The following is a 19,678-nucleotide window of genomic DNA, read 5'->3' as shown; positions in this document are numbered from 1 at the left end:
TTTTTTAAATTAACTATGTTAGTCTTGGTGTTGCATGTTTTGGATCAATAATCTTGGGTACAAGAGTGCACTTTAAGGGGAACCTGGGTGGCTCAATCAGTTAGGCGTCCCAACTCTTGATTTCGGCTCAGGTCACGTTCTCAGGGTTGTGAGCCATGTCAGGTTCCGAACTCAGCACGGAGTTCGCTTGAGATTCTCTCTCTCTCCCTCTGCCCCTTCCCATGCTTACATTTTCTTTTCTCTAAATAAGTAAAATGTTTTGTTTTTTTTTTTGAAAAGTGCTCTTAAAAAAAAGGTTCAAAATTTTAATTAGTAAAGTTTTCTGAAATTATCTTTTTCCCCTTCAAAAACTATTATCTAATGGACTTTCTGTCCCTATCTTCAATATTTGTTACTTCCTAATCTTTTTTTTCTTTTGTTCTAATTTTTTACCTCCTATCTTTTAAGGCATTATGTGTAGTATTTATTTGCTTGTATTCCTTCTGGTTTAGCTTTCACTTCTGAAATGTTTATTTTTAATGCTTATTCTGAGTTTACCTTAAGTTTTCCCAATTCTAGATTTCCTCCATATTCTGTATCATTTTAATAACTTTTACCACATTTTCAAATGGACTGTTTTCATCTGCTCTGTGGGCCTTTTTGGTAGATTTTCACTATTTATAAAGATGTTATTCTGCTCTTTTTAAGTTAACATCTTAAGAGATTGATCTAAAAGCTTGTTTTTTTTTTTTTTAAAGTAAAATTAGTTTTGAGAAGGAAGCATAGTTCATGGGAGCTTCTTGAACATCAAATTTTTTAAAAGATTTTATTTATATATTTAGAGAGGAGCGGGGGGAGAGTCAGAGGGAGAGATAATCTCAAGCAGACTCCCTGCTGAGCAGGGCTCCGATCCCAGGACCCTGAGATCATGACCTGAGGTAAAATCAAGAGACAACTATTTAACCAGCTGAGCCACCCACGGGCCCCAAACGTTGTTTCTAGTGTTCAAAGACAGTATTTTGCCGAGATTTCTTGCTGACCTGTTCCTCCTTCTACTTGTATTTCAACCTCTTCTTTGCTTCTCTTGTCCCTGTCCTGCTCAATTTTGGTTTTCCTCTCACTAGTTTCTCTTCTGTGGGGGACCCCATCCCAGGAACTTTGGCCAACTCGGCAGATCAGTTCCAATAGTTCATGTGGACCAGACCAGCCAGTTCCTTCCAACACCCCTTGTGCTCACTCACGATGGGAATGGGAAAGCCTCCCCCAGCTCCAACACCACTTGCTGTGTGTTTTAATGGCTATTCTAACGTTCTGTTCTCAGGTCCAGTCGATGCCCTATTGCCTTTCTCTGCTTTTCCATCTTGTGGAATTGTGGCTGTTGGTGGCTTGTCTTCACCCACTTATATTTTGTGATTTAAGGATACCGTCACCGAAATTTATTGTACTGCTATTCACAGGTTTTTGATTTTGTTATCCAGTTGCTGTTACGTGGGGATTCAGACGGGAAAACTATGGCCCTGCTGCCATCTTCCCCTCCTCCCGTACTATTTTTGAAGGTTTTCAGCTAGTTCCATTTTCAGACTTAGCTCGGGCCCCTGGCTTTGGAAGAAGCTGCATGTCTCCATTTACTGAGCCCATCTAAACATCTGCTTCCTGTTGGCTTCTACCACTGCAGAACTGATCATTTTTTTGCTAGATCACTTACAACTTATCCATCTGTTTCCTTGCCTGATGTCTCTTCCCTCTGTTAACCTTTATGGATTTATACTGTTTTATTCCTTTTCTGTCATTTAAGTGGCGTTTTCAGTGGGCGAGGAGATAAGCATTTGTAGACAATGTTGGAGTCACATTCTTAATTTGTTCTAGAACAGGAAACATTCATAGAGAGCTCCAATTTGCTTGCATTCTTTGGGTCTTTTTCAGGTTGGTTTTTATTTCTTTTACAATTTTTATGCTGTTTCTTACAATTTATGTTTTTTGTTCCATTCTCTTCATCCAAGAGTCTTCTATCAAGTCTTATTTAAAAATTAAAATACTCTGGATCCCTTTACTTTATCCTCTGTATCTCAGGTAACACCTTTGTCTCCAGCCAGATCCATCCTTCCTTACCTCCCCCCTCCCCCACTCCTCTCATCCCTCCCTCCCAATATTCACTGGCATGGCTGGTTCTCTTTCCAGGTACCTGCCTATGTCTTTGCAGAGTGTACACACCACAGACCCTGACGCTTTAGGATCTTGCATCACACCTAAGACCCTAGTTAAGGGATTTTCAGTCCACACTTCAAAAACAACATAGTAGGAAAAACAGGCTATTTTGAAGTTTAAGAATATTAACAACAGAAGTAGTTCTTTCCACAGGAAGCTGAAAGCAGTTTTTCTTCACTGTCAATCCATAACCCAAGCAAACCTTCAGAGATAACAGCACTGTCCCATGCGGGTGGTGATCTTTGACCCTTCCAGCTACCCCTCCCATGCCAGAAACTTTATTTTCAATTCAACCCTGAAAGAGACAGGAAAGGCAGGGGATAAAATTTAAAGCTTGAGAAATACAGTGATTCCCTCCAGAATAAAAATGATTACAGAATTGTGGCTTTTCATTTACCATCCTTATACTTGACAACATGACTTTAGAGTAGGCTTTTATCAATTCCAGGGGACTTGCCCCAAACTATCAAAACTTCCAAAAACTGTCTAAAATGATTTCTCTACTTAGCTTCTTATGAAAATATAAAAAGCTGAACAAAAGAAATAATTACATAGTTAATATACAAAATGTACGCTATTTAAAAAATGGCATATGTCTATGAATAAATCTTTCAGTCTGGTAATTGATGCATTCCCAAACAGCACTTCAAATTGATATTCTCTTGCAGGCAATAGCCTCCCAGCTGTCTGCATTTATTGGAATATTGCTCTCTGAACACGCAGGCATTCAGATTTGTTAAATATATCCTCTTCTGCTTCTGGAGTTAGTTGGATGTTATCTTTGACTGGCGACAGGGGATCTGGCTTCTTACAAGAAGGCAGCTTTTCAGAATCTCTGCAAAATATAATAAAATGAATTGGTGTTTTTAGGGTACTAATTATAGAGAATAATCTACCTAGACCAAAGAGGTATATAAAGAGGATAAGACCTTTCAATTTGTCCTAATTTAATATATGACACATTCAGGTCTCCTCTGAGTATCGCAATAAAATTTGAGTTTTGCTTCTTAGCTCCCCTTTCTGCTTCCTAAATCACCTTTCAAGGCAGGTGCAAGGCCACTACTGAATGTGTACTAGCTAAGGCAGAATGAGTCCAATAAAGAAACTTCAGTTCCTTTCTCCTTAGGACCCTTCTCGAGTCTGGCTAAGCACCAACTTAAGTGATGCCTGAGTCACGTTTAAGCCCTATCTTTTACTCCTCCCTCCCCCCAACTTATTTTTTGGCTGGAAGGGAGCTCCAGGTCTATAGAAATTCATCCTATTATGAAGATAATACAGGTAATTCTATCTCCTGTCAACAAAGTAGTCTTATTTTCTAAAAGGCATTTATTACTTTTTTTTCCTGAAAGGCATTTAGGAATATTTTTGTACCCTCAATTTCTCTTCAGTGGCAGTTCTCAAAGTATGGCCCACAGGCCCCTAAAAATTTCTAAGAGCCTTTCAGAGGGTTTACAAGATTAAAACTATTTCATAATATTTAGACTTTATCTGCTTTCCACTGTGCTGACATTTGTACTGATGATCCAAAAGCAAAGCTGATCAAAGTGACTGGCAACTCGGCACAAATCAGGACACTAGCCCCAAACTGCACAAGAAATACTAGCAGCACTTGTATTCTCCAGCAACATGTACTTGCAGTTAAAAGAAAAGAAAAAAGTTAGTCTCACTTAAGAATGTTCTTGGTGAAGTAGTAAAAATCATTAATTTTAATTAAATCTCAACCCTCTCAACTTCTTAGTACTATATGACAAAATGGGAAATACAACATGAGGCATTTCTGTTGGTAGTGAAGTATGATGGTTATCTCAAGTGAAAAAGCATGTGCGACACCATGGTTATTCAAATTTAGTTATCTGGCAAAGGGCTTCTCTAAAATGAACAAAGAGGGCACCTGGGTGGCTCAGTCAGTTAACCGTCTGCCTTCAGCTCAGGTTATGATCCCAGGGTTCTGGGATCAAGTCCTGCATCGGGCTCCCCACTCGGCGGGGGTCTGCTTCTCCTTTTACCCCTACCCCCCTGCTCATGTTTTCTCTCTCTCAAATAAATACATAAAATCTTTAAAATAAAATAAAATACAAATAAAATGAACAAAGAGAGCCGGTTGTTACCCCCAAGGAAAAACTAACAGGATTTGTTGCCAACTATAAAATTCAAGCTTTCAAGTGAAAGTCAGAATTTTGGATAACCTGTATCTGCCACTTGACAGCTTCTCAATACTTAAAGACTTTCTGATAAAACTGGTTTCTTTATATTGTATAATGAAATGTGTCTACATTTGGAAGATAAACACAACTCAGTAAGTCAACATTTTTTAGATGACCAATGCATGCATGAGCAAAAGATACACTCAAGGTGTGCTATGGACCAACAGACTGCAATGAAACACAGAATATGAAAAGTCAGCTGACTTGGTTTCGTATCTGATGTTGTAACTAACCTTTAAGAAACCATCACTTGTTGAACATTGGTATAATAACAAAGTAGAAAATTTACAGCTAAATAGAAAGTCTATTAAATATGTGTTTCCCAACTACAAATATGTGTGGAGCCAGATTTTCTTCCTACACTTCAACCAAGACAACCTATCAAAACAGATCAAACACAGAAACAGATGTAAGAATCCAGCTCAGTCCTAGTAAACCACAGTTAAGATTTGCAAAAATGTATAAAAAAGTCACTCTTTTCACTTTTTTTTTTGGTTTTGGAAAAGTTATTTTTTTGTAACGATATACTATTGATTTTAATATGGGTTTGTCATTGTTATTTAAAAATGTCCATTTTAATTTCTTTTTTTTTTTTTAAAGATTTTATTTATTTATTTGAGAGAGAGAATGAGAGACAGAGAGCATGAGAGGGAGGAGGGTCAGAGGGAGAAGCAGACTCCCCACCGAGCAGGGAGCCCGATGCGGGACTCGATCCCGGGACTCCAGGATCATGACCTGAGCCGAAGGCAGTCGCTTAACCAACTGAGCCACCCAGGCGCCCGTCCATTTTAATTTCTAAGACAGTTAAATACTGACAGGTATAACTCCACATAAACCAAAATATTTCTGGGCCCTCAGTAATTTTTAAGTGTAAAGGGTGCCTGAAGGCAGATATTTGAGAACTGCTGCTATATGGTTTAATCCTAGACTTTACACAATGCAAAATAAAAATAATTGTGTCCAGCACTTGCTATTTACAAAGTGTTTCTGCTCATATCATCTCATCTGATTGTGACATTTCTATTAAGTAAGGTTTAATCCCACCACCCATGTAACTTTCCCATCCTCTATTTTTAGCACATTTGCTTTATTGAGAAGAACAAAAGAATAAATTAATTATAAATCGTAGTACTCTGAGACTAATTTTGTAGTTTAATGGAAGGAAGTATCGTGTGGCTCAAAAAAGGTAAATATACAGAGGGTCAGCTGTTTTAAAACAGTGTTTGTTCTGGGGCGCCTGGGTGGCTCAGTCGTTAAGCGTCTGCCTTCAGCTCAGGTCATGATCCCAGGGTCCTCAGATCAAGCCCCGCATGGGGCTCCCTGCTCGGCGGGAAGCCTGCTTCTCCCTCTCCCACTCCCCCTGCTTGTATTCCCTCTCTCGCTGTCTCTGTCAGATAAATAAATAAAATCTTTAAAAAAAAACAGTGTTTGTCCCATACATTAGAAATCTGGCACAATCATCACATACGCTCAGTGATTTTCCCCACTTCAGATGTGATGATTTAGGGGAACAAATTGCTTTAAATCAAGGAATATGATAGAGCATTACATTCCCACCCTCATGTCTAAAACAATTTATTTTCAATACAATCCTGAGAGACTCGGAAGGAAGGAAGCCAAGACACTTAGGCTAGAAAAAGTCACTTGCTTAACAATAGACCCCGCCAGACCAAGAACTGAAGCTTTTTAATTTGTCATCTTTTCACTAAATGAAGGTATAGACGTCGAAGTTAAATATACTTAAAAAGAGTCAGCTAAAGAGAATAGACGAAAATAATTCTCTTAGGGTAAGAGAAAACAAAACTGACTCCTTTGGAAACAGAAAGAATTGGGAAAAAGTGATAGAAATTACAAAAAAATAATTTATCCTTAGAGTAAGTAACAAGGCAACTCACTTTTTAAATCCAAAATTTTTCCAGAGCTCATTGATTTTTATCTGTAATCCTGGCCTGTTCTCAGCATTATGATGATTCCTCTTCTGGATGCTTGATGGCTTCTTGCTGAGCCCACTGACTCGGGCAGGAACTAGAGGCTTGATCCTGGTTGTAGAAAGATTGTCCACAGAACTAGATTTATACAGCCCAGGAACCTGAAGAGTAAATGCCCCTTTTAATACTGTTTTGTTCAAGCAATGACCTTTAGTTAATTTCAAACTACTCTCTGCACATTAAAATAGAAAAGTAACCAATAAGCAGTGTGTAAAAATGTTTTTTTTTTTCACTTAATATGTTTTGATTGGATAGTTTTCCTTTTCACATGCAAAAGTGAATTTTGTTTTAAATAGGTTCTTCAAAAGATCTCTACTGACATTTAGCTTTTTCTATCCAAGGGTTGATTTTTATCCTGTGGGAAATATGGAGCCATCAATGTCTTGTTGTTGTTCTTTAGGATAGTAAGAGTGAGGCATATAAAACAAGGCTTTCAAATTGATGAAGTTGCCAGAGGAGGTATAAAGAACGGGAACGTTCACACATGAAAGATGATATCTTGATGGGGTGTTGGTGAGGGGAAAAGGGAGAAAGCGAGAAACAAGACAAAGAAAGAAACATTAGAATTTGGATAGGTTCAGATGTGGGGTTATTTCTCTTTACCCCCTGCAGAAGGATCGAACTGGAAGTTATAAAAAAAAAGGACCCGGGGCGCCTGGGTGGCTCAGTCGTTAAGCGTCTGCCTTCGGCTCGGGTCATGATCCCAGGGTTCTGGGATCGAGCCCTGCGTCGGGCTCCCTGCTCTGTGGGAAGCCTGCTTCTCCCTCTCCCACTCCCCCTGCCTGTGTTCCCTCTCTCGCTGTGTCTACCCTAAAATTTTGAAATTAAATGACAAAGAGAATAATATAATCTTAGGTAGCAGATGAAGATAAAAAATGTTCTGAGAAGAACTGGTTTGAGGTATAACAACAACAAAAAAAGTGAGTTTAATTTTGGATATTAAAGATGGATATTGGGGAGCAAGAGGGAAGGTCCATCTGGGGAGTTTTCACCAAAATAGAAGTGACATTTAAAACCCTGACAAAAACTCTGAGAGCAATAATAATAAGAAGACGACGACGACGACGATGACTACGAAGACGACGGTTTAATGTTGACATAACTTCTTTCGGAAAAGTACTTTCTACATCTCCAGTCCTATTTGTCACTGCACATAATTTTGGCATCTTTCTAGACTTTTTACTATGATTATATAAACATATACAGTTTGCATGAGTATTTTGAGTATTTAAGCAAAAATACATCATACATACTGCTTCATGTTCTTCCTCTTTACTCAAAAATAATATGGACACCCTTCCAAGGCAGTGTAGGTCTGAAAAAGCCTTTTGCATGCAAAGATTTTAAAAAAGAGTCTTATATTTACATATTCTACATTTAAATCTTTAATATATTTAGGATTTATATTTATATAGCATGAGACAGGGATCTTTTTTCAAATGGATATGCAGACCATTTACTGAAATTTTAAAAAAGTTTTTGTGCTGTTAGAAAAATAATGTGTTCACTATGGGAAAACATGAGAAAACAAGAAAAAAAATTCACCTGTACTCCCACCACCTAAGAGCTAAAACCAATTATGTATTTAATAATTCACTCCTTTATTTTTAGATAGGCTATTTGCAATTTTCCACTATTGTAACCAATGCAGGATAAGTATTCCTGTACTTAAACTCTCATTATTTCTTTAGACTCGAGTTCTAGAATGTACTTATGGGGTTGAATTATTTAAACACATTCAAATTGCTTTCCTGAAATGGCAGAGCAATTTATACACAATTAATCTGTGATTATTTTCTCACTATACACTCATAAAAATGAGAACAATTAAAATTAAAAATATTTTTTGAAAATCTGAGAGGTAAGAAATTGTATTTCATTATTTTAATTTGCATTATTTGAATACTAATGAGGTTACACACGTTTTTATATACTAATCAAACATTTGTACTTTTTCTTTTATACTGTTTGTATCTCTTGTGCATTTTTGAGTTAGAAATGAGCATTTTCATATTAACAGGCAAGAACATTTAATAAAATACATAAAATATGCTTTAACTGGTGAGCTTTCACTATGTAGTCATGGAAATATTTATATATTTTGATTAAAAAAAAAAACCTGGTTTGTTGGATATTCAGTTTCTAGAAGGTCTTTTGGCAACATACATCAAAGGTTTAAATCGTATGGACCAGTAATACCAGCCCACGGAATTCATCCCTATGAAACAATCAAAAATGGTATGCAGATATTTATCCACGAGATCTTGAATGCAGTACTATCTACTACAGTAAAATATGTTTAGGGGAAATGACAAACGTAAGGGAATTAGCTAAACTTATACAATGGCATATTGCTCAGTTGTTACAAGTAATCTGTAGAAGCACATGGAAAAAAGACCTGCAAGAGAAGATAAGGGTTTCACAACTTCACCACCTACAATCAGGTATAAACATGGTCCTAATAGGATTGAAAGTAGATGTTTTTCCTGTAAATAAAAATATAGGCACTTTAATTTTTAATTTTGTTGATTTTTCTCAGTTTCTGGTAATAAACATACACTGCTTCTGAAATTAAAAAAAATTGTTTTTACCTTGTTTCTTAGAAGTGTGTCTTTTTTCAAAAACTGAGATAAACGTAGCTTGGATTTCGGATTACCTTGATTATCAAGTGACTTCATATTGCAGTCAGATTCCTAGATTCCCCAGGATTAAAAAAAAAATTAGATTTTGACTGTGGATTCTTTATGACAACTAACCCATATTCAACAAAACACGAAACAAATGAAACAAGAAAATCAGTATAAATAAAAAATGTAATTTCTCAGAAAAGTATGAAACACGGAGTAGATGAAAAGAAAATGAATCGAAGTAGAAACGGTGTTTGCCAGCTTACCCCAAGTTTCACCAAAGAAACTAGCAAGATGCTTTAGCTAAAGGAAATTGTATAAAATAAAAGATCTGTTTAAATTTGAAGGCTTTCCTTGGGCGCCTGGGTGGCTCAGTTGGTTAAGTGACTGCCTTCGGCTCAGGTCATGATTCTGGAGTCCCTGGATCGAGTCCCACATCGGGCTCCCTGCTCGGCAGGGAGTCTGCTTCTCCCTCTGACCCTCCCCCCTCTCATGTGCTCTCTCTCATTCTCTCTCTCTCAAATAAATAAATAAAATCTTTAAAAATAAATAAATAAATAAATAAATAAATAAATAAATAAATAAATAAATAAATAAATAAATAAATTTGAAGGCTTTCCTAACCCTTTCAGGAGCCTGTCAAAATGCTGACTCAAGTAAGACAAGTCTCCTACTGTAACGTTACTGGTTTACCCAAGCCCAGCTGATAGTTTTCATAAATTACTAGCTACAAAAAGTTGAACCAGAATAGCCACATCTTTTAATTGGGTAACGTGTTCAACATTAAAAAAAAAAGGGGGGCGGATCTACTTTGAAGAAGTAGAGTAATACTGTGTCAAATGCAGGTACTTTTCACAGTGACCTTGAGATCTCGCCTCTGGCTATCCCATCATGTAGAGCTTTTCTACAGACAGAATAATCCGGCTTCCCACAGAAGTCACATAAAAAAGGACATTCTGAATGAAGATTCAGAAGACTTTACATTTCTGCATCCTTCAAGAGGATTTAAAAAAAATTTACCTTGCGATTCTTTACAGTATTATATACTTAAAAAAATAATCCCGAAGTGAAAAATAACTCCATTAACTGGCTTGTAACTCACAGAAACTCCAATATTCCTCACTCACGGCTAACAGCTGTGGTGACTCTGGGATAAATCATTTGTTTCTTTTTCTTTCTTCTTTTTAAGTGTAGTCGACATGTTAGTTTCAGATGTTAAATTTCTTAAAATAAAGGTCATGAGTAAGGTCCTAAGATTAATTTACCTCAAATAGGGTCAATGAACTCAATACACATAGAATCTATGGTTGTTGCTTTTCAGTCAACTACCAATGGAAGGCTCCACTAGAGAAATATTTTCTTCACAGAGCCATCCGGTAAAAACTAATGTTAAAAATGAAGCCCAATAGTATTGTGGCTTTCTGAAACATTTTCTGAATCAAAGAAAGATTGTATAATTTTATGTTACCTGTTAGTGTTCTGATTCTTTGAGAATTAACAATTTATTTATCCTAACGGGAGTTTACTACATCTGGTGGTGAGAGATACAAAAAATGGTTATCCAGAATTCAGAAATGTGGAAAGTTCCATCAGCATGCCCAGGCCACAGCCTGTGAGCTAGGAAGGCTTCTCAGCAACACATGGCTAAAAGCTTACAAAGTGAGACAGGAAAAGGTCTGCTGGAAAAAGGAAAAAGAGCATCCTGAAAGAGCTCAGCAGACCTGTATTCTCATAAATTGGTGATGTTTTTATGAAAGATGTTCAAGACAAAGTGGCTGTGGCGGCACCCACATGGGGCCAAGAGCAAATGCAGTGTGAAGCACAAAATGAAAATGATGGTATTAAAATGGGGGCTTATATTAAAAGAAACAGGGGGTTCCGGACCAGTATGGATGAACTGAAGCCAACGCAAGTGAAAGGAGAAAGAAAAGCCCAAGGCTCAAAGGCTGTCCCCACTCTTCAAAACTCAAACACCACATGGAACAGATGTTGGATTCAATATATTAACTGATTTCGGCTTTCTCTGAGTGAAAACAATTTGTTCTGACATTTTAGGTTAGCTTTTTTCTTCAGTTTGAGTCCAGTACAATTCATGTTTCCTTTGGGAACTTGAATAAAATATTTTCCTTTTGATAAATATAAGCTATTCTGATTCATTACTCCTCAATGTTCGGGATTATCAAGATTCTGTCAAATAGTACCGTGGCTATAATTATTCTTACAACTTGTTATTGGAGTTGGTGAAGATAAAATGAAGCATGTTACTGGTAAGTCTGAGGTGACTCAGATGTAAAGGAAGCTCTCATGCATTTTAAAATAGAACCGTCACTGGCGCTTATGAGCAGTACTTATTTGAAGTTTTGATTTAGATCAGACTAAAAGATATTTTATAAATAAGGAAAAAAATGGTTAGGATGCTTTTATTAACTTAAAACAGAGTAACAAAGTCACAGGTACTACTATTTTGTTTTGTTAGAAGGGGAAGTGTAGCAAGAATAAGAGGAGTAAATGAAAACATATTTTTAAGTACTAAAGCTTAAGATGAACACCAGCAAATTAATAAGGCCATTTCCTTATAAGGTTTCAAATGTTATCTGAATTCAAGAGTATATTAAGGAAATAAATACTAAATTTATTATAATGTATCATTCTGCTTACGTCTTAACTGCGCACAACTTGAGATACGTCTTAACTGCGCACAACTTGAGATACCTCTCGACAGAGCACACAGTGACTCAGGAAATACAGGGTTAGATTAAATGTGCAAGAGTTTAAAATATGAACATTCGGAGAAGTCCTTAGGATGGATAGAATGTGAACTTTCTACAAGTAAGATCTAGAATAAAAAATTAAGACCGCCAATTATTTCTAAAACTTGGGCAACATTTCCCCAATTATCTGATTAACACCCTATTTCCTCTTACACATGGATTTGAAAACAAAGGCTTCATAACGTGACTTACCTCTGAATCCGAATCCTTACTAGAAGGCTGAGAAAGTTTTGATGCATTCAAATTGTGTGGCAATAATTCTGCACTTTCCTGAGACTGTGGAGAGGACCCCACTGGCCATAAGGGAGGCTCTTCATCACCTGACCCATCGCTCTTTAACTGAGACACATGGGACACTTCCCTCCGGCCAGGCGGGGCCGCACAGGGGTCAGCCCGTCTCTGGAACTGCTGCAACACTGTGCGTGGAGAAGAGCTTGGCGAAGGGCTTGGAGTTCGTGAAAAGTCTCCAAGACTCCCAGACCAACTAAAACAATTTCTGAGTGTGCCCAGAGTAGGTGGTGAAATGGTCCTGGTGAACCTGCTGGTCTCAGAAGACTGAGACTCACTGTCAGTCATCACGGCTCCACTGCCTGCAGTCGGATCACTTGAGCTACGAGCTACGTCCAACCCAGCCGGCTTCTGGCCATCTACGCAATCTGACTCACTTAGACTGGTCTCTTTCTCCGTGACAGCACCTTCCTCTAGGGGCTGGCTGCCTGCTTCCACCGATACACAGTCGGCAGAATCCAGAGCACTGCAAAAAAACCTGCCAGAAAAAAACAACAGAAAGAACTTATAAATATTCTAGAGTTTTCCCACAAAGGTGATTAAGATTCAGGGAGTGAAAAATGGTCTAGATTCTTCAAGAAAAATCTCATGAATACATAATTTCGTAAATAAAGACAAAACAGATTTTGAAAGCTTAAATTTTGGTTATACCGACATTCACCCATTTAGAAATTTATTTATATAATGAATTTGTAGATAGGATTTCCTAAAAGCAGTCCTCTCTACATACATTACTTAGAATTTGCATATTTTATCTACCCCTAATCGTCACATACATCTTTCCCCGCTAACCTTTATTTAATAAACTCCCAGACAGACTAGAAGCTCCCCGAGGACAGGTACCATCCATAGCACCTACACTAGCGGCTAACACATGGCTGACAGTCAAATATGTGAAGAGTTACAGAAATATGCAACAGAGGGACAATTTACAACTACTGTCTCTTATTTTGTAAAAGCAAAATAAAAGAAATTAGCCACTTACTCTATCTTAGCTTATTTCCTAGTAGCAAATCATCTGGGAACTTGTAGTGGTACGTACTCTATCGGCTTTTTAAACTTTTTTTTTTTTTTTTTAAAGATTTTATTTATTTATTTGAGACAGAATGAGAGAGAGAGAGAGAGCACATGAGAGGGGGGAGGGTCAGAGGGAGAAGCAGACTCCCCACTGAGCAGGGAGCCCGATGCGGGACTCGATCCCGGGACTCCAGGATCATGACCCGAGCCGAAGGCAGTCGCTTAACCGACTGAGCCACCCAGGCGCCCGGCTTTTTAAACTTTTATGCTATTTTAAGTATTGAGGTTATGACTTTCATATCTATCATAAGATTCTGTATTAATAAGAGGTATTACTTAGTGTAGCAGCTTTAAAAAGTCACTTATAAACACTCCAATACAAAAGAAAGATCAGTATCATTACGGAGAAGATGTACTCAGAGAATTTTGAGGTTAAAAAGGAAATTCTCAGGGACACCTGGGTGGTTCAGTTAAGCGTCTGCCTTCAGCTCAGGTCATGATCCCTGGGTCCTGGGTTTGAGTCCTGCATCGGGTTCCTTGCTCAGTAGGGAGCCTGCTTCTCCCTCTGCCTGCCACTTCCCCTGCTTGTGCTCTCTCTCTCTGACAAATAAATAAAATCTTTAGAAAAAAAAAAAAAAGGAAATTCCCAGGGTATATGATCAGATAAATATGAAACCTAAAGAGAATTTACCTCCTTAATAAGTATTAGTTCAAATCCAAAATGATAAACAGAATATTTACTACATGCTGGAGGGTAAAAATCCTCTCTGTCCTTTATCAAATCCCCGGCTGAGGTGTGGATACAGGCCAAGAAGGAAGCAGTCCATGGAAGGAAAGGTCTTACTAGGCTATTCACTAAGCACAAAACAGGAGCTCCCAGGTCTGATCACATCACTCATTTTTAAGTAAATAAGAACCCCTATGATATCCAAATAGTCTTCCAGGTAGGATTTCATGGGTAAGAGAAGTTAATAGTGACAGTGCCCAAGGTTATAAAATTAATCAGCTAGAAAGCAGAATTAAAACCCAGAACACCCTCTCAGATCAGGGCTACTTCTTCCCAATTAGCCTACAGTGTTGCTTAATTGATATTTCTATTTCTAGGTCTCAAAATATAAACCGGAATGTTTCTAGGATAATTATCTATGTAATAAAGAAGAGTTAAAGCAGACTTCCAAAAAAGCAGATGGGATGGAGACAATCTTTGATATATTTAATAGCTTGTGTTGCATTACATTAATGTAGTGGGTGATATTACATTAAATATAAATTATATTACAGAGGGGGGTGATGATAAATTCTTGCATATATATTAGTGACTGGGCACTGTGTCAGATGCTTGATCTACTTCTGCTCGTCTCCAGAACAACCTCCAGTAGCTGATCATCCATATTTTATAAAGAAATAGGTTCAGGGTAATTCAGTGGTGTGTGAAAGATCCCTCAACTAATTCAATGACACAGTGAGAATTCATATCCAGGCCAATGAGACTGTTTGTTCCTTTCAACCCACCGCAATGATGAGGACTAGGAACCCCTGTGTCGATGGTACTAACTACACCACCCTGGGAAAGCTGTTTAACCTCTCAGACCTTCAGTGTCTTAACCCAAAATAGAGAAAAAAACAGCGACCCTGACTATCTCATAATTTTGCTGTGAGGAATAAGAGAGTGTATTAAACAACTTCAAAAATTAGCTAAGAAAACTGATTTAATCATATCTAGTTATCGGATGTTGCTGTACCACCCAGGTCGGAAAATCCTACATCAAGGACTTACAATTATTGTTTCACAGGAAACTGATGGAGGAAAAAAAATGCATTTCTCCAAGGATCTCTTAACAATTTTTCGGTGACACATCTGCCTAAACTATAGAGTGGAGATGTGCAGCTGTGAACGGGTATCTCATTAAGCTTGGGTGGTGACCGAGCTGGACATCGAGGGACAGAAAAGGGAAATTTTATTCTCATCCACGTGGAAAAATGAAACACAAGTTCCAAGGATTTCTGCAAGAGAGGAAAGCTAACTTTCTAGAATGTAGTAACCGACATGTGAAATTGTCTTCATGTCTTCTTCTCCATCATCTGCAGCCTCCTTTTTCATCATTCCACTAGTAACAAGCACCTTCCACGAGAGGGACTAGTGCAGGCAGAATCAGAATGATCATTTAATCGGGATGTGACTGTTTTCCTTAGGAAGGCCCGATGGGAGGAGGGTCTGGAACGCCGCCTACAGTGAGTTTCAAGGATGACCAGCGGTTGGTTCCTTCATGCCCGTCTCCCACCGTCACGGTTAGACAGACTGGCAGCGGCCTGGTGGATTAAACTTGAAGAACACATCCGTTCTAAGTCTTCCAGAGGAATGTGGGGGCTGATCGGTGTTCTCTGGGCTACTAGGCCATGCCTAGGTAACTTCTGACACTCCAACTTCCTGCCGCTCGGTGTGGTACCACCATCCAGACCATAAAGTAAGAGCTATTCACCATGTATTTATCATCCATCAGGTACCGCTTTAGGCACCTTTGCGTACAGTCATAATGTGATCCTCACAATGGCCCTGAGCTTGTCATAATTGTTGGCCCCATTTTTTAAAAAGGCGAAAGATTTACGCGATCTGAAGAGAAACCAGAGTATGGCCCCATTTTTTAAAAAGAGGAAACTGAAGCACCCAGAATTTAATCTTCCTGAGTCAAACATCTCATGAGCGAACAGGACAGGACTCAAATCCAGGTGGTCCAATCCCAGGGTCCCAATTGCTGACCCCTACATTATACCGACTCCAAAACCTCATCATCACTCACAGGGTCTATAGAACGGCCTAAACCATCTTTCTGTTTCGCTTTTGGCCATCTAGAATCCATCCTTCACAGCACACTTGGAACAGTCTATCAAAAGCAGGAATCAAATCCTACCCCTCCCCTGATTAAAAACCACCAAATAGCTCCTATCACCTCTAAAGTCTAAAAGTTCCTTAGCCTGGCTTACAAACCCTCCATGAACTGGCCTCCTGTCTACTTCTGCTCCGTCAGTGTCCTTTTGCAGACTTATATTTTGGCAGGAGTAGTAACAGGAGCGGCCGACAGCAAGTAGCCGCCCCAAGCTCCATGTCTCTGCCCACAGGGAAGGTAGAGGCTCCATTCTTTGTAACAGTACCTGACACCTGTCCCTTCCCTCTGACCCTTTCAACCACCCACTCAGCAGGAGACGTTCCTTTAATGCCCCCAGGACACCTTAGGCATACTTTTGTTGTACCTGCCACACTGTACAGATTTTCTTTATGGACCTATTTTTGTAACTACACTACAAGCTTCTCAACAAATACTATGTCTCTCATTTTTGTAACCCAATGTCTACTATAGTATTAGGTTCTCAATTAATATTAGAACTCTGTATTTAAATATATTTCTAAAATTACTCTGTTGGGGCGACTGGGTGGCTCAGTTGACTGAGCATCTGACTCTTGATTTCAGCTCAGGTCATAATCTCAGGCTCCGTGCTCAGTGGGGAGTCTGCTTGGGATTCTCTCTCCCTCTCCCTCTGTCCTCCCCCCTGCTCATGTTCTCTCTCTCTCTCAAATAAACCAATCTTAAAAAAAAAACACAAAAAACCCTACTCTGCAAAATTGTAGTTCTTAAAAAACAGTAGAAATAAGCAAGGGACCCTCCAAAACAACACAATTTTTCTAATGCAAAATATAAGTCTACAATTCTTATTTTGCTTTAGTATGAAGAGATGTTCAAGAGAACGGATGTGCATTTACGTCGGGACTCAGGTGACACATGACACAAACAGTACATGGACCAAGCCGGGCTCCACACTGACAACCCGGATTCAGTGTTTATGTAGGACAACTGGAATAAGGACCGGTGGAGTAGGTGATACAACAGACACACAACACTGTGTAGATGAACTGTACCTGCTTCTGGTCCCTGGGACCACAACTGCACCGCTGTCTTCATTTTTTCTCTGTAAAAACGCCGCAAATTTATTTCTCGTCGTAAGTGTTGCGCTCCCATTTTTTCTAACAGTACTTCCATCCACCACGTCAGGCATGAGCATTTCAGAAGAGTTCAAGGATTTAGGACCTTCACAGTTATTTCTCTTGGTCTTCTTTGTAAATGAAAGGGAATACTGACTCAACAGGTCGTCTTCTGACAGCTCTTCTAAATAAAAACAAAATGGCCTGTAAATCTTTGTTCCGTGTGGAGACTCAGCCTTACTGTTACAGTCCGCATCTCACTGTCCTAAGGAGGAAGTCTTATTTCTTTAATGATGCATCACAAAAGGAGATGCAAGAATGACTCAAAAGAAAAAAAATTCCCTTAGCTGTGTTTTACAATTTCACAGATTAGTTAAGTTGTAATGTCAGTTATTTGTATGATTTAATGTGAAATTACCAAAACCAAAATTTCAGGATACAATCAATTCTGTAAGGCTATTTACTTCTGATACTAAAGGCTTGATTTGAATAAAAAAAATTAAGGCAATTTACACATCAATGTACGATTTCCTATTTGATTTTTAAAATGTTCCAATAAAACCAGCAGCCACTTATACCCACCACCGATACATTACTGCCTTTGAAGTATATAGGATTGTCACGTAGTGAAGTAACCTGTGCTCTAGTTCTGATCCTCATTACCTAGCCATGGGGCCTGAGAAACTTGTGTGACCAATGTATTCTATGGCAGTAGAATAAATCATAAGGTTAAATAATACAGTCAGTTGATGCCTGACATAGACAACAACATAGAGATAGTGGGCAGGTGCTTGAAATCAGTCCAACTACAACTAATTCTCAGCCTGAATAGTGAGTGCTCACTACCCTAGGAGATCAGTAAAATGGTTGGGGGTACCAAATACTAGAGATCAGAAGAGGATACCTCAAAGTTAAAAATACACAGATTTTTATTTTAAAAGATTTTATTTATTTGAGAGAGAATGAGATAGAGAGAGAGAGCATGAGAGGGGAGAGGGTCAGAGGGAGAAACAGACTCCCTGCCTAGCAGGGAGCCCAATGCGGGACTCAATCCTGGGACTCCAGGATCATGACCTGAGCTGAAGGCAGTCACTTAACCAACTTAGCCACCCAGCTGCCCAAATACACAGATTTTTAAGAAGCTAGAGATCTGTAAATTTGATTTTGCTTATAAAAGCCTTAATTTGTTTATTAAGCAGAGAATTGTGAGCCCTTAGGGAAGAGGGAAGAAGTAAACACAAACATTGTAGGATCCTCAGCAAGGTTTCTCCAAGAAGCAGCCATGCCAAGTGAACCGCATTTTCTTACTGTGATAAGGCTATTCGACTAGCTTTTCGGGGGAATTCCATGGGTTTAGATGCTAAGCAGGACACTTCAGTGTCTCTCATATTATCCTAGTGGACAAGGCAGAGCAAAATAACTGGATATGAGTTATGTGGAATTACAGCAAGTTGAAGTGCCCAGAAAGACCACAGGTGACTAGCAGTTTGAACAGTCTGGAATCTAGCGTAAGGGCTCTCGACATCAGTATATTAAATATTACGTAAGCAAACACGTTTTATTCAAAACTTTGAGACACCGGGAGCCATATTTCTCATTTCCAGGTGACACAGATAATAACCATCTGTTAGTAGACAACACAAAGATTTTTCAAGAAAGGCAAAAATGGATTATAATGAATTGACTGCCTCAGTAGAGATAATTTAATACAGATTTAAGTTTAAAAGTATACTGTACCTGCCTTAACAACAACTAGTTGATTTTGATTATAAACTCAGTAAGTGCCAGTAAAATGACAGGAATGTTAACAAAATCTACCTTAGTTTGCAATAATACAAGCATAGTCTCTGGGTGAAGGCTGAAAATACACAATTCTAAAGATTTATTGTGCTCTGTGGTAAGAAGACTGCACTTCAACAACCACTCACCATAATAGTCCCACAATTATTAAAACCTGTATTGTATCCAAAGCACAAACTGGGTAGGTAAGCAACTTTTAGCTTGGAAAAGAAATGTAGGAGAGTCATAATGGCTGTCTCTAAATACATGAAAGGCCTGTCAACTAAAAGAGGGAAAAAAACTTACTGTTTTATTTTATGTTTGTGTGAGCCCAGGGCACAAAATCCATTGACAGGTGGCAGTGATAACAAAGCAGACCGTGACATAAAGAACTTAGAGATAATGAGTTCTCTACATAAAATGAACAGCTTATCCTCATGGGAACAGGAAGGAAGGAACAAACATGCAGTGTACTTGCTATGGACAAGGGGCTTTTATACGTTACAGTACATAACATACACAAACATTTGTGAACAGGCAGTACAGTTCCCATTTCAGAAGAGGAAACAAAGGTCCAGAGATACTATCAGGGAAAGATTTACGCTCATAAGGAATACATTTTGACGAAACATGAATAATCTATACCTAAATTTGAAAAGCAAAAGCATGAGCTAAAAGGTTTGCTAAGGGCTTGTTTTGTTTTGTTGTTAGACTTTCATTCATTCATGTCTGAAGGAAAGAAGAGAGAAGGACCAGATTACAATTAGTCTTTCTACTTCTACACATCTTCTATGATAAAAATAAAACAGCTCTCCCTAATACTTAGTATTCCACTCTCAGCACT

General features: G+C 38.5%; 1 protein-coding gene across 4 annotated transcripts in view; it reads right to left on the bottom strand.

The window, feature by feature from the left end:
- Nucleotides 1-783: 783 nt before the first annotated feature.
- The window catches only part of EXO1 (exonuclease 1), a 38,629-nt gene continuing 19,734 nt past the window's right edge, over nucleotides 784-19,678 (bottom strand). Inside the window, exons 11-15 of one of the 4 annotated variants that reach the window (XM_064594402.1) lie at nucleotides 16,993-17,236; nucleotides 11,967-12,540; nucleotides 8,968-9,069; nucleotides 6,284-6,477; nucleotides 784-3,019 (exon numbers count right to left, since the gene is read on the bottom strand). In XM_064594402.1, coding sequence (XP_064450472.1) covers nucleotides 2,878-3,019; nucleotides 6,284-6,477; nucleotides 8,968-9,069; nucleotides 11,967-12,540; nucleotides 16,993-17,236 — 1,256 coding nt within the window. In that variant the 3' untranslated portion in view covers nucleotides 784-2,877. Of the gene's footprint in view, nucleotides 3,020-6,279; nucleotides 6,478-8,967; nucleotides 9,070-11,966; nucleotides 12,541-16,992; nucleotides 17,240-19,678 lie in introns of those variants that run through there. The other 3 variants (XM_064594401.1, XM_064594400.1, XM_064594403.1) reach the window with 3 other exon arrangements.

This window comes from Mirounga angustirostris, unplaced genomic scaffold (assembly GCF_029215605.1).
Source record: "Mirounga angustirostris isolate CCGP_5_RB_7025 unplaced genomic scaffold, mMirAng1.0.hap1 SCAF_6, whole genome shotgun sequence".
Taxonomy (NCBI): domain Eukaryota; kingdom Metazoa; phylum Chordata; class Mammalia; order Carnivora; family Phocidae; genus Mirounga; species Mirounga angustirostris.
This window is presented reverse-complemented; position numbering and strand designations above follow the sequence as displayed.